This window comes from Mastigoproctus giganteus, chromosome 13 (genome assembly GCF_048544385.1).
Source record: "Mastigoproctus giganteus isolate SK-2022 chromosome 13, ASM4854438v1, whole genome shotgun sequence".
Lineage (NCBI taxonomy): Eukaryota > Metazoa > Arthropoda > Arachnida > Uropygi > Thelyphonidae > Mastigoproctus > Mastigoproctus giganteus.
The window spans coordinates 64813536-64837967 of record NC_143587.1 but is presented as its reverse complement, the minus strand read 5'-3'; the positions used below and the strand labels follow the sequence as shown (position 1 = coordinate 64837967).

Here is a 24432-nt window from a genome sequence, read left to right as displayed (position 1 = left end):
CATGGTACGAGGTAGAATGACTAACACGTAGGTTAGTGCAAAAGCATCTTTTTAACATAGCCATCTACCAAAGTAGTTAAATTAATTAATTAAATTGGTATAGTTTTGGTTATATCTCATATTGAATGCCTTCAAACCGAGTTGCCATGGTATTGTACTACCTCGAATAAATAACACTTCACCAGTGGAGAAGACTACTGTTATTTATTCTCAGCAGATACCACTACCACCCAGACGGCACCGTTTCAAAGCTTGTTGGCTTCTCTTCGGTGGGTCAGTCATTCTACCTCGAAGCATGAGGCCTTTGCCCTTAAATAATTTATAGTCTATATCACTGCACACCATCAGGCATCGCTCATATTGTGAAATTATACTTCATAACTGGGTTATCACTATTGCAACACCAGGGTACCTGCCCACCCACCAAAGAGAAGTCAACGAGCTTTGAAACAGTGCCATCTGGGTGATGGTATCCGCTGAGAATAAATAACAGTAGTCTTCTCCACTGGTGAAGTGTTATTTATTCGAGGTAGTACAATACCATGGCAACTTGTTTTGAAGGCATTCACAATATGAGATATAACAAAAACAATGTCAATTTAATTAATTAATTTAACTACTTTGGTAGATGGCTACGTTAAAATGATGCTTTTGCACTAACTTACATATTAAACAGATCATTAATGTCTTGTCGGTCTCTGAGGAACTGCTCTAGAGTAAGTTGATTAGAGGAACATAGATGTGAAGAGAAAGCTATTTGTCACCCTCTCAGGAATAATGGGCATTCAATGACCAGGTGTTTTACTGTGAGTTGAGTTTCCCAGTTGCTGCATAGTGGAGGATCATCCTGTGTGAGTTGGTAACTATGAGTTAGGTGAGTATGTCCAATATACAATCTAGCAAGTATGACTTCTTCCTTCCTATTCCCTCTTAGGCTTGAGAACCACCGATTGTGATCATTTTTAATCTGGAACAGTTGATTAATTTTGTTCTCCTGCCAAATGGATAGCCATTTTTTTTTTCTTTTTTTCATATCGGCACATTGTATGATGTGTTTGTAATTGGTACAAGGTATCTGAAAGTCTGATGTTACATGACTAGGATTCTTGGCAGCAAATTCAGCTTGTTTGTTTCCTGTGATTCCAGAATGACTAGGTATCCAACAGATGACTATTTTTTGCTTGTTTGCAAGAAGCTGCACTAACTTGATTCGAATTTGTATTAAGGGATGGCTGGAAGGAAGTTTACATTGAAGAGCGGATACAGTGCTTAAAGAATTGGTATAGATGACAGTTTGAGGTATAAAGATTGATTTACATTCTCTAAAGCCATCAGGACAGCATACAGTTCTGTGGTATAAGTGCTGCACTCCAAAGGGAGCTGCATCAACTTTACTGTCTGCCTTGGAACCATCAGTGTAAATTTCAATGAAACTAGAGAATTGAAAAGAGTGAGCCGCATGAATTTGCTTAATATTGAAATTTGGAAGTGCATTCTTTCCCCATCAGGATTGATGGGGAAAGGATGCACTATAACTTGTTGATAAACATTGTAAATGTTTATCAATATGTGCCAATGGTATTTGCCATGGTGGTGTATCCATGCTAACACCTGGAAATATGTTATTCATATTTAGTTCTCACATATGTTTAAGCTTTGTAACCTAATACAACATGGTTTATTCTGCAAAGGTTTATTTTGATACAAATTATGTCATTTTAGTGTGAACAGATATTGCCATATAGATGATGCGGACAACTTATGATTTTAGTGGCATAGCTTAATAGCAGAGCATGCTGACAAAGGAATATAGGTGGTTTGTGTGCTTCCATATAGAGACTCTGAACTAGTGATGTATGAAAAGCTCCTAGTGCAATTTGGAAATCATTGTGATGTATAGGGTCAATCCATTTTAATACATTTTCTCTAGCTGAGGCATATACAAGGGACCCATAGTCTAGTCTAGATCTAATTAACGACTGGCGTAGGTGTAGCAGCATATATCGATCTGCACCCCATGACATAGCAGAAATTGCCCTAAGCAGATTCAGCTTCTTTAGACAGCTTGTATGAATATGCATAACATGCTCCAAAAAACTTAGTTTTTTTTAATCTGCATTTGGTCCATGAAATCTAACGCTCTGCTGAAAAGTAACTGGATGAAGAGTCAAGTTATAAGTCTAGATCAGGATGTAATTTCCGTTTATGGAAAAAATGAATTGCAGTTTTTTTTTGCTTTGAAAGTCTATATCCATTATTTTTTGCCCACCAAACAAGCTTGTTAATAGTGCCTTGAAGGTGTCTTCCAATTAGACACATGTTCTGAGACTGACACAAGATTGCCAGATTGTCGGCATACAAATATGTTTCAACTGTGTCATGAGTACATTTGGTAAGTGAATTGATCCTGATGGAGAAGAGTGTGACTAAGCACAGAACCCTGGGGTACACCTTCTTGCACAAATGTTTGGGAGAGAGAGCAGAGTGAAAACATACCTGAAAGAATCAATTGCGTAAAAAATGTTTCAGATAAATTTTTGGAGATGAGCTCGAATACCAGATTCATAGAATAATGAAGAATCCCATATCACCAGGTTGTGTTGAAAGCTTTTTCAATGTTAAGACATATCATCATTACGTGTTCGTTCCTAAGAAGTGCATTTTGAATGTTTCCTTTAGCTTTGACCAGGAGGTTGAGTGTTGATCTAGTTCTTCAAAAGCTTTACTGATTTCAATTTAGAATGTTTTCAGTTTCCAGGAACCATGTCAACCTGGTATTGATTTTTTTTTTTTTTTTTAAATGTTCTTCCTAAACAGCTAGTTAAAGCACTAGGCTAGTAATTTGTTGGATCAGAATGATCCTTTCCTGGTTTTGGGAAGGCTAATACAATAGAATGAAACCAGCTAATAGGATAGTAATCCTCATCAAAGATTCTATTATACAGTTTTAGAAGAGCAGATTGGAACTCTTCACTCAAATGATATATCGTGGCATAATAAACTCCATCAGGGCCAGCAGCACTTCTTTGATCGTGCAAGTGCACTGCATAACTCTGTCATGGTAAAGGGTACATTATATGGAAGCTGGCACGTAGTATTGAAATTCAGATCATATTTTTCTGCCTGTACTTTATGTGACTGAAAGGTTGGCTCATATGTGGTTACAGCCGCGAGTGTTTCAAACATTTCACCTAATGAGTTGACAATTGAGAGGATTACAGATTTTTTTTCCTTTTAGAAGTAGTATCAGAATGGTTATAGGAGAATATTTTCCACTAATTCTTTTGACTTTAGTCCAAACTATTGTGATGTCTGTGGTTCTGTTTATAGTGCAGGCATATTGGAATCATTCCTCCTTTTTACTCATTTGTTGCATGTGACAAGCTTTAGCCCTTGATTTCTTAAACAATATCAGATTAGTAGTCGTTCGGTATTGGTGAAATACAGTCCAGCATTTATACTTCTCTTTTTCGGTATCACTACAGGTTTTGTTCCACCATATTTTCAGGTGGGACTGAATTTTCATAGACGATTTGGGTATGGTAGATTTTGCTGCTGCCATTATTTGCTGACTGATGTAGTTTATCACAGAATCAATGGTGAGAGACTCAATGGACTGAATATCTAAATGTGCAAGTTTTTGATATTTCATCCAGTTAGCTTTGTCAAACTTCCAGGTTGTTTTTATTTCAGTTTGAGGAGAGTTAGTCGAAGGTATGCATATTACTCAAAAGTGGTCACTGTTACGAGGGTTGTCCGTAACTGTCCAATTGATAAGTGAAAACAAGTTTGGGGAGTATACTGAATGGTCAATTGCAGAAGTTGATCTTGAGGAGAGATGCAAGTATGTGTGGCTGCCATTGTTTAATGTTAAATTGTTACTTTCAACAAATTTTTCAATTACTTGACCTCTCTTAACAACATTAAAGGAACCCCAAGGGGGGGGGGGTGATGCCCATTCCAATCACCCAAGATACAAAGATGGGTTGGTAGCTGAGTGACTAAGTCATACAAATCGGCAGTAGTGTATGAATGATTAGGTGAAAGGTATAAAGAAACAACTGTTATTGCTATCCCCATCATAACTTGAGCAGCAACTGCTTCTAAAGGTGTTTGCAGAGGTATAGGTCTAAAGGGCATCCTGGAGTGCATTAGTAATGCTACCTCTCCATGAACTATATTAGAGTTGTTCCTAATCTGTTATATATGTTATACGACATTTTACACTCATGACTATTTGAGGTGTCAGGTTTGTTTCCTGTAGACAAAGAACAGCTGGCTTATATTTGCTAATTAGATTATATGTATTGTCTAAGTTTGCTGGGAGTCCACGACAATTCCACTGAATAAGTGTGCACATTATTGGGGATTATCAGGCTGTTGGTGGCTTGCACCTGTCAATTCTTGTTTTTTCCCTTTTTTGGGAAAATTGGTCTGTCGACGTTCATGTTCTCCTCTATATGAATTTGAAGAAGTGGTTCATCTTTGTGTGATTTTCCATCTATGTCCATGGTATCAGTACTAGATTTCTGATTATCTCTTTCAGAGCTTATTTACTTTAGTGGCTGCTATATAGTGTTTTTATCGGGCAGTATTGTAAGTGGTGCATTTACCAAATGAGTTGCATGCTGTTGGGTAGGCTGTTTTAGTTTAGAGAGGATTGATCTTGCCCAATCAGATGCTTAGTGGAACTGAACAGTCAGTTTATACTGTTATGGAGTGCTGCTTCTGCACAACTGAGAGGGCTATTAGTATTAGTAATGGCCACATGGTGCAAGGAAGCCTATGGCTTTTGCTGCATCAGCCAAAAAAAAATAATAATAATAAAAAAGGAATTTGAGAATGCATGTAATAAATGTTAAGAATCAGTATCTTACAAAAAAAAAAAAAAAAAAAAACACACGTGAAACTGATTTACAATGTCAGTTATCAATCTGCACAAAAGACACATTACTTAATTTCGTATAAAAATTAACACCTTACATTCGGTTTAATATCATAAACTCAATTCCTGGTCGAGATGTTTTGAATGATACATGATTTATCTTTGTAGAAATTTATTAGAAATTAAAACTGTCTTTTTGATTCTTGATATGGCACCTTGTGTTCGACTTTGTATTTTTGAATATTCTTTTCTCTATGCCACTGAATACTCTCTTTTGAATATGCTGAATGATTTCTTTTACAGTTTGGGCAGCTTTACATTTCAGTGGCGAAGTTTGTGTAAACATGTTCTTTTGAGCCACATAAGGCACAGGTGGTTACACCTCTGCAGACTGCTTGTGAGTGTCTAAATTTTTGGCAATTAAAACATTGGACTGGGTTTGGAATGCAAGGTCGTGTACATTCCAAACCCAGTTTGAGAATGTCTATTTATGTCAATTTTGCACCTTAAATATCTAGTTTTAACAGTTGATGGTAGAATTGGTGTTTTAAATGTAATAATGACTGTCCAAGTAGGAGTAAGTATTCCATATTTTTTAATGATTATCCTTTTAGCATTTATTACATTTTGATCACTTAGTTCCTGAACGATCTCTTCCTCAGATACATTAAGAAGATCCCACTGTACTATTACCATTTTAGAGGAGTTCAGGGTGGCATGCGGGGTAACCGTTGTGGGAATTCCAAAAAAAAAGTTGATGTTTTTAATAATCACTCAGTGCTTATTTATGTTCACTCATCTCCACTACAAGGTCTCCAGATTTTAATCTTCAAACCATTTTGAGCTCTCCACATTTTCAAGACATTTCTGATTTAACAATGGGAAGAGCTTACTCAAAGGATGGTGAGTCAAAGAACGTAATATGAGAAAAAGAGGAGCAGGGTTTTCAGTTCCTTATTTTTTTTTGCCTTTTATGCATTAATATCATCTCTGTTTAAGAGTTCTTGACTGTGCGATCAGTAAGTGACATGTCTATTTATGTCAATTATTGCTCCTTTCAGCCCTGGGAGAGTGATTTTCTTCTCCCAGGTTACTGACCCTGCCATGTGGAGGCAGGAGCAGTGCTACCAATGACCAAGCTGTTGAGAAAGTAAGTTTGGTTAATACAGTGTGTGTGTGTGTGTGTGTAAGTTAGTTGATTGAGAGGACCAGAATAGGAAATGAGCTACCAAAATGGGAACTGGAACTACGGAAAACACGAAAGATATAGGAAAAATAAAAATAAGTATTTAATGCTGAAAAATGTGATTTCAATGTCTTTGTCAAGCATCGACCATCGAAATCACAGGAATGGCAGCAAGAAGTAGGGCCTCCATTTCTGACATGATATCTACATTGGCACATGGTAATAGCAGCAAAGTAATTTGAATTTAGCAGTAATGGAAGTTAGGCCTAATGGTAGATTTAAGCATGGGTAAAGCATACATATATTTCATGGCTGACCCAACAGAGGCAGAAAGCAAAGAGTAAAGTTAAAATCAAAGGGGAAATATAACTCACTGTAACGTACACTTTACATGTGCTCATCTCTACCATTAAGTACTTTTTATTTTTCCTATATCTTTCAGTGTTTTCTGTAGTTCCAATTCCCATTTTGGTAGCTCATTTCCTATTCTGGTCCTCTCAATCAACTAACTTTTATATCCATTATGGTTGTTGGGTTCTTTATGCCAAAATAAGCACTGTCTCTAGTCCATAAATCATATTTTAATATTCCTTTTCAACCTCTTACACAGAGAGAGAGAGAGAGAGAGAGAGAGAGAGAGAGAGAGAGAGAGAGAGAAAGAGAGAGAAAAAGAAAGGAAAGTGAATTTCTTTCCTGGATTCCTGCTTGAAACCTTTTAAGTAAAGAATCACTTGAGAAAAAACAAGAAAAGACACTGGCAAATAAATATAACTGATCCGCTCAGAAAGAGCACTCTATATATCACACAAAAGATTGCTTGGGCACTATTGCTCGGCACTTGGCTACAGACAAATTTCTGCAACCATTCTTCCTCAATTTGAATTTATGCTCCCTCATGTGCATAGTCTGAGCAAGAATCCCATCAGCATTGAGGCTGCTTAAGACATTCAAAGCTTTAAGCCTCAATCAGATCACCTCGCAGGTGCTCAGTCTCCAGATGCTGCAATTTGCAGAACTAAAGCCTTTCTTGGTAAGGGAATCCCTTTGTTCCCCTCACCAATCTCGTTGCCCTTCTCTATATCCGTTCCAGCAGCTCTGCATCGTACCTAAAATGTGGCCTCAAGACCTGCATGCAGTAACCAAGACGTTACCTGACCATTGTCTAAACACAATGGGATAATCATCTTATTCTTGCTAGCAAAATTCCTGTATATCATTGACAAAACCCCGTGAGTTGTCCTAGCAGCCTGCCTGCACTGCTTCATATCAGATTGTACAATTACTCCCAGGTCCTTTTCATTTTCCACTACCCTGAGTGCAGTACCACATAAAATTGCAGCCACTATCAATCCACTGCAAGATGGAAGCCTCCTCAATGATTCATATTGACGAAAATGGACCATAATCTGCCAAGCTGGTCCAGTGCGGGTTAGCAGATTGACCATATTTAGAGGTCAGGGGCTTGAACCCAGTCAACTCAAAGAGCATGTGCTACTGCACTCCCACTCTTGAACACTGTTACAGAGGCCTCATAGTTGATACATTATTCTGGGATTACTGCTATCCATATGCAGTACCTTGCATTTGTTAATGTCCATCATTGCTTAAATTGCCATTTCTCAGCCCAGCTGCCTAATTTTTCTAGATCTTATTGCAGCAGCATACCTTCATTACTGTTGTTAACTATCCTGTCAACCTTTGTATCATCTGCAAACTTAGACATACCTTCATCAATATCATTTATAAATACAGAAAACAATAGGCCTAGCACTGAACCCTAGAGGATTCCAAAAACATTAGTCCACAAAGAGTAGTGTCTGCTGATAACCACTCTCTGTCTTCTCCCACCCAACCATCCACAGTAGCAACTTTCCCTTAATGCCACTGATGTTAAACAAAAATACAGCTAATCATCAATTATTAATATCAGCAAGTTTGGAAGGATAACATGTTTAATCCAACGACGATCAACAAAATGATTATCATAAATAAACGGGTTAGACAATCCTGGTGGTATCCTAAATATTGCACAATGAAATAGGGCAGTTTTATGTAAATGAAATTTTCTAGTAGCAAAGCTATAATTCCAATATTATTTCACAATATATAACACATTAAATAACTATGACAAGTATCTATGCAAATAAATGATACCAAGTTTTTGATTATTTTTACCATCACTTGTTGATTTGTCTTCTACCTGCCAATCTGAAAAATTCTCTGCTTCTTTTCCAGTGGAGGATACTTTAAGGTATCGTGAAGTAATTGCAGGAAAAGACTGTTTAGCAACCAGCATGTAATGTTCACGGAGTCTTAAAGCTTCATGAAGAAGCTGTGATGCCTGCTTTAGATCATCCAGCGGTACCTAAAAAGAATTGAACTAAAATTAAAAAAACGAAATTAAATTAGATGCATTTTTAAATAGAATATTTTTGAAAATTGTCTATGATGTACATGTTTGAAATAACCATTTTGGGTTATACTATGTATGACATGTAATGTGTTTCTTCATGAAAAATTTACATCTGTAACACTGTTCTGATTTCCAAGGCTTATTAAAAGTTGGTATTAGTAGGAACAAATGATTCAAGGAAGCAACTTTTACGGCATCAGCCAAAAAAAAAAAATAATAATAATAAATACATAAAATAAAATAATAATAAATATAATATTAAAGAGTACTTATAGTATTTTCATTCTCATAAGGTAGCCACACTTTTATACTGTTTTGAACTTAGCCAAACTCACCATCTCTGCCACACTGGGATGCAGCTTATTCCACTGTTCAACAAATGTCATAAGATAGTCTTCTATTATTCTGGGATTTTATATTTGTGTTCTCTGGTTCTTGTCTCACCCACGACAGAGAACAGACTTTCCTCATTAATTTTCCATGATTCCACCCTGGACGCAGAGTTTTGTATGAGGAACAGATTAGAAGATATATTTTGCAAAGCTTGGCAACTAGACACTTTGGAAGTGGAGATCTGATTGAAGTGTATCAGGCCTTGAAGGAAATCAGTGATATAAATGAGTCATGTCACTGGTAGAAGACAAGAACCAGGGGACACAAATACAGAATCTTAAGACTAGATCTCTGGAAGTTTACTTGGTAGTCGAGGTGACGAGCCTGGCAATATTCAAGGCAAGGTGCGACAGTCACTTTCTGGGACTGTGAATAATAAGTGATTTGGACATTTTATTTTTATTTGTCTTTTTTTTCTCTTGTTGATGCAGAAAATGTTACACCTCTGCATTCTTTGGCTACTGTAATACAAATATGATTAATCTGCCTCTCTGTGAAATCAATTTCACAACAAAATGATTTGGACTAAATTTACAGACAGGAAGAATGATATACTGTATAAAAAAAAAGGTCTGACCCACTGAAATTTTGTGACAGCAGTAGCTCTGAAAGTTTTTAAATATATACTGGTTATATTAAAATTCATTCCAGAGCCACTGGAGTTTCAAGCATCTCCATCATTATAGTTATGAAACCAGTAGAGATAAAAATAAGTTCATCATTTTTTTTCTTTTACACAAGAACACAGAAAATTAATATTAATAGTGGCAAAATGATATAAGGAAACAAACTTATAAGCATCACCATAAAAACAGCACTTCATCTGAACATCCTTTCTAATAATTTGTCCAATCTTTCTTTAAGTTTATTCAAAATAGCTACTTCCAATACCAGCTGGAAGTTTTGCAACAATCACTTGCTCTGCTCTCTGTTTAAAAGCAAATTTTTGTACATCTATCCTGTAACTATTCTTTTCCAATTTAAATCTTTATGTTCCCTTTTGCATGCTGTCTGAGAAAGAGTAAGGATGCCATCAGATTTAGTTTACTCAACTCATTTAGTGTCTTAAACACTTCAATCAGGTCTTCTTGCAGAAGTCTAGTTTTGAAAGAACCCAAGTCTCTTTTGATGATTGTTTGTTTGTTTTGGGATTTATTAGGTGCATCGGCAACTATGGCCATAGTGCGCCACTCTTTTGATGAGTATCCATTTGTGCTACTGACTAATCTTGTTGATTTACATTCTTTTCTTAACATATTTATCCAAAACATCAGGAGTCGGAGAAATAAGTAGCTGATCAGGACATTTCAATTCACCAGAATTATTATAATACCATAGTAACATTGTAATATTTATGTAGTAATAGCTATGCAAAGCCTGACTCAAAGAGCATGAACAAACATTTATTGTGTTAGCAACTGGCAAATGCTCTGTTTATAATCACTGATATGATTATAAATAAATCACATCAGTTATTATAAAAATTTATAATCACTGATGTGACAAGAGAAGCAGAGCAGTTCCTACAGTTAGAAATATGTTAAACTCTATAACAAGCACAGATATCTCAAGATCATGACTATATCAAGAAAATAAGGGGGGGGGGAAATATATATAGTGATGGACAAAGAAACTGCATCACCTTAAAAAAAAAGTAACATTTGTAGTGAAATGTATAAGATATTGTTTGATTACAGTCATTTTGTTTGTCACAAAGCAAAGGTATTGTGCCAGATAATGCTTCTATTGCATCAGACTGTAATTGCAAGGTATTGCATCAGCCATTTCTATAAATACAGTGTTGGAAGGGTATACACATTCATTAGTATCCTGTTTTGCGGAGGTGTAAGCATGGCTCCATACGTTCAGTTAATACCAAGGGAAAAAAGTGTATCTGTTGCTCAGTTCCAGGAAGGGCTTTCTATGCATGCTATCGCCGCTGATAAAATAGGCTGCCACCAGTCAACAGTATCCCGGGTGCTGAAATTAAAGAATGAAACTAGTGATGAGAAGAGAAGACCTGGATCAAGAGAGCAACTACGCCTTCCCAAGATTCATATTTGAAACGGCTATGCCTTCAAATTGCCATGCTAGTGCTCCCGATCTAAAACTGGACTTTGAGATGGCCTCTGGTGTTCAAACAAGTGCATGAACTATCCAAGGTTGGCTTTCACAATGTGGTCTGCATGCCTATCAGCCCAAGAAGAAGCCTTTGTTGACCCAACAAATGAGAAGCGATTTTCTTGGGCTAAAACGCATGTTTCATGTTCAAAAGAGCAATGGGACACCGTTATCTTTCTTGACGAATTGAAATTCAACCTGCATGGCTTGGATGGGAAGCAACATGTCAGAAAATGAAAATCTGAGGCATACCATCCTGACTGCATAACACAGACGGTAAAGTTCCCCGCCAGCCAGAGGTCTAGGGATGTATAACAAGCAAAGGGGTGGGGTGAAATTAAGTTTATTAATGGAACAGTGAATGCAGAAACCTACACTGGTATCTTGGAGGAGTGCCTGAAACCCGTTATTAGGGATCACCACACAGATCCAAAACTGCATTTTTCAACAGGACTCAGCACCTTGCCACACAGCAAAATTGGCAAGTTTTATGCTATTTTGATTTAATAATGAGTTTGTCTTCTTGTCTCACAAGGCTTAAAACATACACCAATGTTTTCCCTTGTTTTTCTCCCTTAAGGTGCAGTCGTACTTCAGAAATTCTGGCATTAGTGTTGGACTGGCCCAGCAGCAGTCCAGATTTGAACTCTACTGAAAATTGTTGGCACATAATGTCAACTAAAAATTGCTCAGAAGAAGTCAACAAGTAAGATTCTGCTGCAGGAAAGAATTGTAGGGGTGCGGTACCACAAAATTGGGCAACTGCATATCCAGAAGTTGATTAAACCTGTGCCAGATATTTGCAAGACTGTAATTGCAGCTCAAGGAGGAACAACAAAATATTGAGAATTTATTTTACTGATTTACAGTACATAATACTATTACATTAACTTATCATTTCAGTTTGTAGACGTAAATGCAATAAAATGTATGTTTGGTTGTCATGATTGCCATTTGAATGATTTCTCATATTTTCATTAATTATGCATTTTGCCCTTTGGAAAGATATTTATGGCAAATAGATATATCAGGTGGAGTCTTTTTATTGGATTTCATTCACAGAGATATATATCCCATCTAACAAATGCATTTTGAACATTTCTGCAACCCACAATGCAGCACAAAACACATTATTTGCAAAATTCACAAGAGATGCAGTTTTTTTTTTTTTTCTGCCACAATACTATTACGTTAACTTATCATTTCAGTTTGTACACGTAAATGCAATAAAATGTATGTTTGGTTGTCATGATTGCCATTTGCATGATTTCTCATATTTTCATTAATTATGCATTTTGCCCTTTGGAAAGATATTTATGGCAAATAGATATATCATGTGGAGTCTTTTTATTGGATTTCATTCACAGAGATATATATTCCATTTAACAAATGCATTTTGAACATTTCTACAACCCACAATGCAGCACACAACACATTATTTGCAAAATTCACAAGTGATGCAGTTTTTTTTTTTTTTTTCTGCCACTGTATATTCACCAGAGATGTGTATTTGTAATAGATGTGCACACTTTTAATGAGTATTTTAAATGTGAGCTCATGGAAATAATGATCAAAAATGAAAGGTCTAAGTTATTTGAGCAATGTGGTCAAAAAGATGAATCAGTTTGGTTCTCATTGAAGACAACCAGGCTATTTACTGATAGCTAAAGGAAATATCCTATATTTAGAAACAAAAATTAAAGGCTTTTAAAAGGACTTATTTCTATATGTAAGGTATCCCACTACACTGTTGGTCAAAATAAAACTTGTTGCGAGGCATAATTCGGCAATTGAGAAAGGTACACAAATTGTCAAAATGAGACTAATAGCATCGCATTCTAAACCTTCAGTTTAAAAAAAATCTGATATAAGGGAATTTAAGGACATGATGCAGAATGCAGGGGAACAAAGAATCCTAAGACAACACACTACGTACATTGTAATAGCATAATTTGAGACTAATCAATCTAACATTATATAACTGAATTAAACTAAAGATTTCAGGGAATTATATCCCTTCTTCTGTGGATGAAGCATCTATATTAAAACAATAAATATCTTTATTAAAACATTAATATAGAAAAACTGCACAAACAATGAAAAAACAAAATTCAAATTATTATTTAACAGCAATACTGGAAGAGCTTGTTACTCATATCTGTGTTTTGTTCATAGGCCAATTTGCATACTTTACAAGCTAAAAAACTTGGAATAATTCATGGAGGAGTCTAACAGACAAAGGGTTCATATGTGCATATAGTTGGAATATTTTTTAACTGGTTGCTGGAGGGTCATCTAGGGACTGTCTCCTGGGTGTGAGAGCACCTAGATGACTGTCTAAGTACGGAGTAAGGTTGTGATGTTAGACCTTGCTGTAGTGGCTTGGAAAGTCTTGAGTGTTGGCCTATGCAAAGTGAGCTGCTAACCTGCACAGCTGTGGATGTATGCTGACTGCTCCTTACAACCCCTCTGTGAACTTTGCTTTATTGATGGATTCTTGGGGGTACCTAAGTTATTGTGGAAGAGGGTGATACATGGGAGTGCATGGGGAGGAAGAATGGTAATTTTGCCTATATTTCTTTTAAACATTTAATGGTAATCTCTCTGTATATGATAAGCTTCTAAAAAATTGTGTATTGTGATGGCACGCTATGCTTAGCATCTTCGGCTGGAGGGATGTACTATGTGATCCTATGCTGTGGTGTATTGGTAATGGCCATATGGTGCTGCAAGGAAGCCTAAGGCTTATGCTGCACCAGCCAAAAAGAAAAAAAAAAGCGAAATAGTAATAAAATAAAATAATAATAAAAGAAAAGGAAATAGACAACATATGCATTTCCCTCTTCCCATAGGTAACTATCCAGCTGACCTTTGAATTTCCCCAAACTGTCAGCCTCAACCACCCATGTAGGTAACTTATTTCAGTAATTTACAACTGGTGTGATGAGCAATGTTTACACTGGATAGGGTTACTTTTAATGATGTTACTGGTGTGATCAACTCTTTTCTGGATTTTGCTCTATGTCAATGTAGACACTCAAATTCAATAAGTTAGCGTATCAACTTATTATGCTATTACAATGCAATGCAGTGTGTTTATTCCTAGGAAAAGAATTTCTTGCACTGACTTACACAAACCATTTATTTTCTTCCCCAACTAAAGATCTCATTAAAGGGATGATGACTTTTCTGGCAGCTACAACAAATGCAATCTAGGAACTTTCAAAAAGGACTTCAAAGAAGAAAAAATGCATAAATAGCCATGGTCATTATATTGTCAAATTCTATGTATAATTATCAACTGTAATCATTGCAGTTATTTAAATAAAAATTCAGTTCCAGAACATTTTAATCCTATCTTGTGTGTGTGCATAGGGCCATCAAAAAAAGATGCAGGTTCTGAATGCTTATTGTGATGGGCCAGTAGTAGCAAGTTCGGTGTCATTAAACACATAAGACATGGATTTGTTTTCACTGATTTGTGATGTACCCTACTGGGAAAATTCTGTAAACAAGATGAGGTACACTACTGAGCAGAGTTTTTGTGTGAAAAGGTTTATCAAACTTGCAGCTCCATTACAGGGAATGTGGGTTTGAAGAAAGACTTGGTTCTAGAAAGGTCAACAAGTCAAATGCCTAAAAATACTATTCATGTATAGGAAGTGATTATTCTGTAGCTCAAGAAAATCTGAAAAACAATGTTACAACAGCTGGGTTTAAAACAACCATATACCTTTAAAGCACTATTTCACAAGACTTAACTGTTTTCTTACAAAATGCAGATGCAACAATCCCAGACTAACACTGGCAAAGAAAAGCAAATTCAGCTTTTATGATTTATTTCATTAATATTTAGAAAACAATACAAGAATTATTCATCATTAGTTAAACAACGAAGCACACTTCCAATTCACTTTGCATCAATAAATTTAAAGGAGCAACAAATTATGCCAGACAAGAACCTAAACACAAATCATGGAGACACATCTGCATCCTGAAAAATGCATGATGTGGTGCACAAATTCATCAGACCAATCGTCGTGGGTGATACTGTTAATGTGAAATACTATCCTGAAACTCCTTCAAGATCACTTTGTTCCAGCTCTTCAAGGCATGGAAGTGGACACGGAGGAAACATTTTTCTAATAAGCTGAAGCAAGACCATACAAGACCATACTGAAGCACATAACAGCAAATATGGTTCTTCATTTCCTTGAAGGAATATTTTAATGATAAGATCATCTCTAATTGATATTCTGAATGACATGGGATTGAATGGTTATGGCCATCACACTGCTCAGATCTGAATCCCTGTGACTATTTCCTATGGGGATCCCCCAAAAGGCATGGACAATGGGAATACTGTCAAAGAACTGAAGGATGAAACTGAAGTTGCCGTGGAGGGCATCTTTGAAGAAATGCACTGCAGTTAGGGTAAACTTCAATGTCTGGTTTTGGATGCACAGGGATCACACACTGAAAATGTTTTAGCTTGAATAATGAGCTCTCTTGTCTTATGTGTTTAACAACAGCGAACTCACTAATGCCATCACAATAGATCTAAAAGTATAGGTATTCAAAACTGTTGCAACTCTTCTTGATGATCTTGCAGATCACTATAAACACCACTTACTATTGAACTCCAGAAAAAATAAATTATAAATCCCACTTACTCCAGATGTGTCTTCTCCACTGATTGCAACTCTTTGAAAATGAGGAACAAAATCATGATTATCAAACTGTGTGGCTACATCTTCTCCAGCTTCTTTTTGATAAACACGTTCATCCAAATGATATCTTTTCTCTTCAATTTCTTTTTGTACTCTAATGGACAGAAAAATAAAAGTTCTTCAATATAGCATTCTTGGTAATGAATGGTTTCTAAAAAAAACTAAACTTGATTTTTCCAAGTAATGAGTATAAATCTGCATTATCTTTCTTTTAACAATACATCTAAGGTCCAGTTTTTAATTAGAGCAGAACCCACAAATCCAGCAACACTGGGACTTAGTACTTGCTGTATTTTTGAAAATTAATACTTTAAGGTTCTGTTAGTAGTAAAATGCACAATCTTCAACTACTGCAGAATGATCACACAGTAACCCAATGGAGATATTAAGCAGTAATACCTCAATTACAGTGTGTCACTCACTTGGGAAGCTTTCCATGTTTCATATTCTATACTGCAATAGGAGGAGTGACTTGCCATAGTTGCAAGTGTGCCTACATTATACAGGAAATTTTATTGCAGCTTCCCAAAGCAGCACATTCCCTAAAGTCACTGAAACTCAAACTATGATGATATCAAATGCTTTGTTGATAATCAGAAAGTGTAATGTGTCCCTCTCATTAGAAAGCTTCCTGAAGTGGGAAATACACTATAATTATCAAGCCTACAAGTAGCAAATCATTGAAACAATGTATAAAAAAAAATAATAAAATAAAATAAAAAATAAAACAGCTGACTTTTCAATTTTCTATTACATGCAGTTTGAAATAATAATATCATACTTCAAGGAGTTTGATGCTGACATCAGAAAACATGCTGCTTCAGGACCCCAAGGACAAGTTTCCTGTGGCTGTACATAACATCAACAATGGACTTGAAAGAATTTTATTTTATTATTATTTTTTGTAGATAAAGTGCCAGATCTGTGAAGTTTTACCGTACCTAATCTGTGGAATTTCATCCCCTTTTTGCACTAAAAGACCATTCTGTTCATCTAATAATAACTTCCAATATGACCAAGCACAGTCAATGACTACAAAGTGCACCTATATGAGTTAAGGTATATAATAAACTTTTATGAATACCTCATTAATTAAATACATCATGGACACACAGCAGCAAATATTCAGATTTCTTGGCAATTTGTACAGAGATGGACACACTGTGTATACATCTATGTACAAATAACCACAAACACATATACATGGGAAAACACACAGTAAAGGACCAGATCCTAAAGATCCTATAGAAATGCAGCCCCCTCACCTCACATTTAAAATTACACCAAATGTACAGATCCACCTATATAATGATCAATCTAGTAACTTTATTAATAGAATCTTTAAAATGTCATAAATAAGTTTTACTTCCTCCACCTGAACGAACCTTCCCTAGTAGCACTTGGCAGACTTTTGGGGAGACCCTGAATAGATAAGGGGTCACAAAATACAACATACAGATATATTTTCACTGGGAGCAGCAAGGAGCTCAAACAAATGTTGAAGGCAACAAACTCCATCCCACAAGATTCAGGATAATTTAAATGTAAAAAATCCTGTATTGACTAAGAGTCCCCCCCCTCCATGGTAAATCAATAATCAGCTCAGCAAATTATGGGGGGGGGGTTATTGTTGGTATTGGGCTTAACAACACATGGGCTACCGAGGTCAAATTGTGTCTGTTCACTGTTTATTTATAGGCAATATATAATTATAGATGTTAAACCATATGCTCCTGTACAAGCCAATACATTTTAGATACAATAAAAGTTCTTCAATATTGGCTTCATTTCCTAAGAAATGAGATAAATAAGGTGATATATTCAATGTAGAGAGAGAGAGAGAGAGAGAGACTGAAAAGTGTTTGACCGGATGGTTGAATGTAAGGGACAATCAACCAAAAAATGACAAACCGTGAGTTGCATCTGACAGGATGAGCACAGGTGGGTTTTCTCCCAATAATAGGGAGGGTTGAGTGTGATGAGTGTGTCCAATTCTGAGTCTTGCCAATACCACTTCCTCTCGTCTTAAACCAGAAAGCAACAGCTTTGGATCTTCTTTTATTTGGTACAGTTTATTGTTGGTGTTACTTTTCCAGATATGTGACAAATTATCGAAGCATGCCTTGCAAATGATGGGTTAATAGTCAGTGTGAGGAACCTGAGGATGTTGTGAGAGAGATAACTGGGGATGTTTAGCATTAGCATTAATAGAGGCATATGAAGCAAGAAAGCAAGCTTATGCAACATCAGCCAAAAAAAAAAAAAAAAAAAACTCTCATTTCACCGCTCCGTTCATTCCAAATGCCTGTCCAGCTCAGCCTTAAATTTATTTAGGCTATCAACTTGAACAGCAAAAGATGTAAGTTTGTTCCACCAATCAACCACCTGCTGGCTAAAGGCAATTTTCTGCACATCTATTCTACAACTATCTTTCCTCAATTCGAATCTATGCCCCCTCGGGTTTTTAATCTGAGCAAGAGGAAGAATTCCACCAGCATTCAGCTTGCTCAATCCATTCAAGACCTTACACACCTCAATCAGATCACCTTGCAGGTGCCTACTCTCCAGGCATTGCAATTTGTAGAACTTAAACCTTTCTGGGTAAGAGAACCCCTTTGTTACCCCTCACCAATCTTGTTGCCCTTCTTTGTACTCGTTCTAGCAACTCTACATCCTTCCTAAAATGAGGCCTCCAGACCTATAGACAGTACTCTAAGTGTGGCCTGACCATTACCTTGTAAAGGCAATGGTCAGGCCATTGCCAAAGTTTAACGGCAAGATCAGCACTTTTATTTCCTGGAATGCCAGAATGGCCAGGGATCCAGCAAAAACTGATTGGACATACTGAAGGAGATTAGCAGGGAATGAACGTCTTTAAAGACAGGATGAGAAGACGAGAGATTCTTCTTTATGGCAGAGATAGCACTAAGGTAGTCGGAGTAAATTATGGCAAGTGAGATGGAAAGCTCAATAATTTTACTAAGTGCTAACTTGACGGCATATAATTCAGCTGTGAAGATGCTGCATTCTAATGGTAATGAGGCTGTAACAGTAATTGAATGAAACACTGCAGCAGCAACTATCGTACTGGCAGTTTTCGATCCATCAGTATAGATTTTATAGGCATGGGAGTTCAGAGTAGAGTGATCTGAGTGAAACTGCCTGATATTGCAGGGAGGTATGACATTCTTTCCCCACTGAAGAAAGTACACATTGTAAGAGGCAGTAATATACGTCCAAGGTGGAAGCGGTTCAGTTGTGTCCTGAAAAATATCATTGAAATCGATATTCCAACTCTGAGCAAGCTCTTGAATCCTGAGTGAAGCAGATCTATTTTCATTTGGCTTGCTCTCATAGAAAAAATCTCACCGAGTGTTATAAAGATACTCCCAACTGGGGTGCAATGGAAGACTCTGGATCTTAGCAGCGTATTGTAGTAGTAATGTTTTTCTACGAAGATATAATGGAGGATCATGTGCTTCAATATAAAGACTTTGGATCGGAGAAGTCCTGAAACCACCCAAAGCAGTCCTCAGAGCACCGTGGTGGATCACATTTAGACGTCATAAAGTAGTGCTTCTGGCAGAGTCATATACTGGACAACCATAATCTAAGCTTGACCAGATTAAAGTTCTGTAAAGATGCATTAAAGTATACTAATCAGCTCCCCAAGACATGGATGAGACTGGTCGAAGTATATTAAAATGCTTTAGACATGTAGTTCTTAAGTGAATAATGCGATCTTGGAAGTTCAGCTTGCTGTCTAATATCAGTCCAAGAAATCAAATCTAACGGTAGAGACAAGTGGGATTGGAGTATTATTTATTTGCAAGTCAGGATCAGGATGGAGAACCCGTTCCTTGTAAAAGTGAGTGGCAGTACAGTACATTTCTAACAATCGATAACCATTTTGCAAAGTCCAGGATTCTATTTTGTTTATGGCAAGTTGGAGCTGCCATTCGATGGTATTGATACTTTGAGACTGACAGGAAATGGTAAGGTTGTCTGCATACATATATGTTTCAACAGTTTTTGGAATATCTTTTGTCATGCTGCTAACTTGAATTGCAAATAATGTTGGACCAAATATCAATCCCTGCAGGACTCCTTCCTGAATGTGAGAAGCAGAGAGTACATATTTGACCTGAAAAGAACACAATTTCAGGAAATTTTGAATTATTTCAGGCAAATGGCCCCTAAGTCCCAGATGGTAAATATCCATAAGAATACCATGATGCCAGGTCATGTCAAATGCCTTTTCAAGGTCTAAGTTGACCATAACCAGATGTTTTTTCCAGCAAAGGCATTATGGATGGGAGATTCGGCTTTGATAAGCATGTCCAAGGTTGATCTGTTTTTTTGAAAGCCGTACAGATGAACTGGTAGCAGATTCTGTGACTCCAGGATGTAAGTGAGCCTACTATGAACCATCCTTTAGAAAATTTTACCCAAGCAACTTGTGAGAGATGGGCCTATAATTTTGAACCAGGGAAGGATCTTTGCCTGGTTTTGGTATGGCAATAATGAAAGAATGGCACCAGGAAGAAAGATAGGCATTTTCACAGAAGATCCGATTGTAGAAGATCAACAAGGTATGCAAGTCCTTTTCAGGTAAATGCTTCAGCATAATGTAATGAATACCACGGCACTATTGGATGATCTATTTAATGATTCTTTGAGTTCTGTTAACGTAATGGGTTAGTTGTATGGGAAGGAGTGGCACATGAAGAAGTTGATTTTATGCCTTTCTGCACCTGCTTTAATGTTTCGGAAAGAGGATGCATAGGAAGCCGAAGCAGAGATTGTGGAGAACGATTCTGCTAATGCATTAGCAACTTCTTCAGGGGTAGATAAGCCTTTCCCTTTACAATGAAGTATTGGAGAGGGCAGCCAAACAAATTTGCCATTTAGCGCCTGTATCTTTCTCCAGATGAGCCATATGCCAGTGTCTCTTGTTATGGTTGAGGCAAAAGCAATCCAAGAGTCATGTTTTGCTTTACGTCTAATTTGTCTTGCTTTTGCTTCGAGTCTCTTATAAGCAATTAAGTTACTGGTGGTAGGATGCACGCAGAAATTATTCTAAGCATGATTTTTCTCCTGTTTGGCATTAAAGCACTCCGTATTCCACCAGTGATTTTGGTGGGTGTAATGTGTCTTGGATTTTGCAATGGAAGCATTAGCTGCAGTCTGATTACCTTCTGATTACTCAGCTCCTGAACTAATTCCTTTCCTCCTCAGACACTGCAAGTAGATTCCACTCTGTAATCACTCCTTTCAATGAATTTAAGGTGTTATGTGGAGTAACAGAGACTTGCAGCCCACCAAATGTCTTTGTCTTTAATAGCCACTCAGAATGTTTAGAGTTGGCTGTTTCTACTAGGTTGTCTCCGGATTGTAGTCGCTTTACCATTTTGAGTGATCCAGCAATAGACTCCAAATATTTTTGTATCATAAATGGCGATAACTTGCCCACAGGCTGAGGGGACAGAGAGTGTATCACCAAAAAGTTCGGTAGGTTAGGACACTCTGCTTCTCTTCGAAGCCGTCTAGGTTGGTTGCATCATTTTCATTATGTATTTCTGTCCTTGAGCTTTAATGCTTTAATGGGGGAAAATTACGTCCATAGTTGCTCCTTTTAGCCCTGGGAGAGTGACTTTCTTCTCCCAGGTCACTGGCCCTGCCACGTGGAGGCTGGAGTGGTGCCACCAGTGACCAAGCAGTTATAGAAGTTAAAATTTCCTTTCTGAGCTCTTTCTTCAATACTTTTAAGTAAAGAACTACTTGAAGTGAACAAAAGAGAAAAGTCTCTAGAAAAGAACTGAACTTTATCGCTAGGAAAGAGCACCCTATATAACGCAGAGAAAATCGCTTGTCACTATCGCTTGGCACTCGGGGCCATAAGGGAGATGTGCATAACCCTCATTGTACCTACAGGCTTAAGCAAGTTATAGAGGATTGCAACTAAGATATCAGCTTCTAAGAGATATCATTCCACATCATCAGAAATACAAAATAGGCCACAGTTTAACTTCCGATTCAGAGATAGTGTAGTAACTTTATAGTTCAATGAAAAAACAAGTTTCCAGCAATTTTACCCACTGCCACATTTCTCAAGTCTTTTTCTCAGCAAAGAGTTATGTCATATATTGGATACTGCAGGAAGTACAAAGTCACAAGTTTTGATTTGCACTGTTTTTGTTTTTGCCACTAAGAGTTTTAAAGATAGCTTGAGACATGACCATTGAATTTTCACTACAAAAGTGCAATTAATTTAATATTTTTAGAATTGTTCTAAATTATTAATGTAAATTTGATTCAGAAGGTATATTTTTTCACTTAATAAAATTCTTTACTATTAATACAGAGAAGTGTGTGTGTTGTTTTTTTTTTTTTTTTTTTTTTTTTTTTAAATCTGTATAGCATACCTCCATGGAAATATACTCTTTGGCATTGCATCATATTAGTGATGAGGTTAGTCAGTTCCTTTCTCACCAGTTTACAGATAGAAACTGATTTCTACAGAATTTCTTTTCTATAGATACTTTTTTAAGGTAGTGTTCCCCCAACAACAGCATCTATAATTTTATTTCTTTATAAGGTTAGAAAATGTACAGCTATTTGTTACTATCTATTTCTGATTCAACTTCAAAGTGAAACTTTTCTTGATTTTCATTCATTTACTCTATTTCCATCCTTTGGGATGTCCTTTATATATATTTAAACCAGCATTAACCTTTTACCCCTCTCAATTCCCACACACACACATACACAGCATTAGAGGGATCATCAACTTCATAGTATTACTATAAAATTTAAAGAAAAAAAAAATTAAGTTTATCAAGCCAACAACCATTTTGAATTTTAAAGAGAAAGACCAAATTAGTCATATCTGTCAGCTGCCCATCAAAAGTAAATTTTTTTTTTTTTTTTTTTATAGTAACTACTCTTCTACATGTACACAATTTTGAAATTTATATAACTGCATACATACATATTACAGACCAGATGACTAGTATAAAATTATTGCAATTATTGTATAACAGAGTCTGAAAAGGCTTTAAATTCTCAACCTATTTTTGTGGAAATTTTTAATTCATTCTCTTTTAATTCTACTTCTCTTCTTTTTTTTATTTATAACTCTCCCTCTCTCAATTTCATTCTATGTAAAGAATTTGCCTTAAAATTAATTACATGTTACTGCAAAACTTATTTCTACATTTAGAATCTCAAGATAGCATTCAATTTTAATTTGTGAAAAAAATAGAGGTTATAGTAATAGTCTTTGTCTATATTGCAAGGAAGCCCCAGGCTTTTGCTGCACTAGCAAAAAAAAAAAAAAAAAAAGTAGATAAGAAAATACAAATTATATGCTTCCCTTCTCATACAGATAACTATCCAGAGGACCTTTGAATTTATTCAAACTGTCAGCCTCAACTACCTGCAAGGGCAACTTGTTCCAGCAATCAGCGACTCACTGGCTAAAAGAAAACTTCCTGCAATCTAATCTAAACATCAACCCCTGTAATTTGAATTTATGACCCCTAGTTCTGGAATTCTTTATAACAGTGAGAATTCCACTTTCATTCATTTTACTAATCCCTCTCATAGCCTTATAAACCTCGATCAGGTCACCCCTCAAGTGTCAAGCTCTGTACGCTGCATAATCGGAGTGTTAACTCATATGGTCGTCCTTCTGCCGATCTCACCGTTAGATTGCCCATCTTTGGACCCTTTCAAGAAGCTCAATGTCTTTTTTCAGATGAGGTCTCCAAATTTGAACACTGTATTCAAAATGTGGTCTTACAATTGCCTTATACAGTGGGATTATGACCTCACTATCTCTACAGGATAACGTTCGATAGACCATTGATAAGCCACCTGGGCTTCCTGACTACTTTTCAGACAACTTCATATCTGCCCATATTGTAACTCCCAGATCCCTTTCCTCCTCCACGGTTTTTAATTCAACCCCACCAGTGTATAATTTATTTGTGGGTTGTTATTCCCCAAGTGTAAGATGTTGCATTTAGCAGCATTAAAATATAGCTGCCACATCTCTGATCATCTTTGAAGTCTGTCCAAGTCATCCTGAAGGAGTGGTGCTCGGCACTGATCATTATTGACACTGTCAATCTTTAAGTCATCTGTAAATTTTTACGTCACGCCTTCTATCCCTTCGATGTCATTTATGAAATGAGAAATAAATATTGGTCCAAGAACAGATCCTTCAGGGACTCCCCTCCTGATATTACACCAATCTGAAGAATATCCATTAATCACAACCCTCTGCCTTCTGCCCTGCAGCCACCTGTCTTGGAATCTTACCAGTAATCCCAACCTGTTCAAGCCTCTTATGTGACCAAGTCAAATGCTTTCTAAAATTCAAATAAACAATGTTGAAATTGTTTGCTAAATCCAGCTTATGAGTAACTGTGTCAAAATAGCCTATTAAGATAGTTAAGCATGATTTACACCCTTAACAAAGCCATGTTGTGTCCTTCATAATGCCATATCTATCTAAATGTCCCTGGATTGCACTTTTGATCACTGCCTCTAAGATAGATTTTTTCTAACACTGAAGTCAGACTAACTGGTCTGTAGTTACCAACTTCACTCTTAGAACTGCTTTTTTTTTGGCAACATATTGGCAATTCTCCAATCCAAAGGAACCTCCCCTGTCCAAAGATGTCCTCATAATTAACCT

The 24432-nt window shown here is 36.6% G+C and overlaps 1 protein-coding gene across 4 annotated transcripts in view; it reads right to left on the bottom strand.

Moving 5' to 3' along the window:
* AMPdeam (AMP deaminase) overlaps positions 1-24432 on the bottom strand; it is a 334349-nt gene that overhangs the window by 159059 nt on the left and 150858 nt on the right. For all 4 annotated transcript variants that reach the window (XM_090387683.1, XM_090387682.1, XM_090387684.1 and 1 more), the window contains 2 exons: positions 15672-15822; positions 8247-8436 (listed from right to left, as the gene is read on the bottom strand). In XM_090387683.1, coding sequence (XP_090243809.1) covers positions 8247-8436; positions 15672-15822 — 341 coding nt within the window. The remainder of the gene's footprint in view (positions 1-8246; positions 8437-15671; positions 15823-24432) is intronic.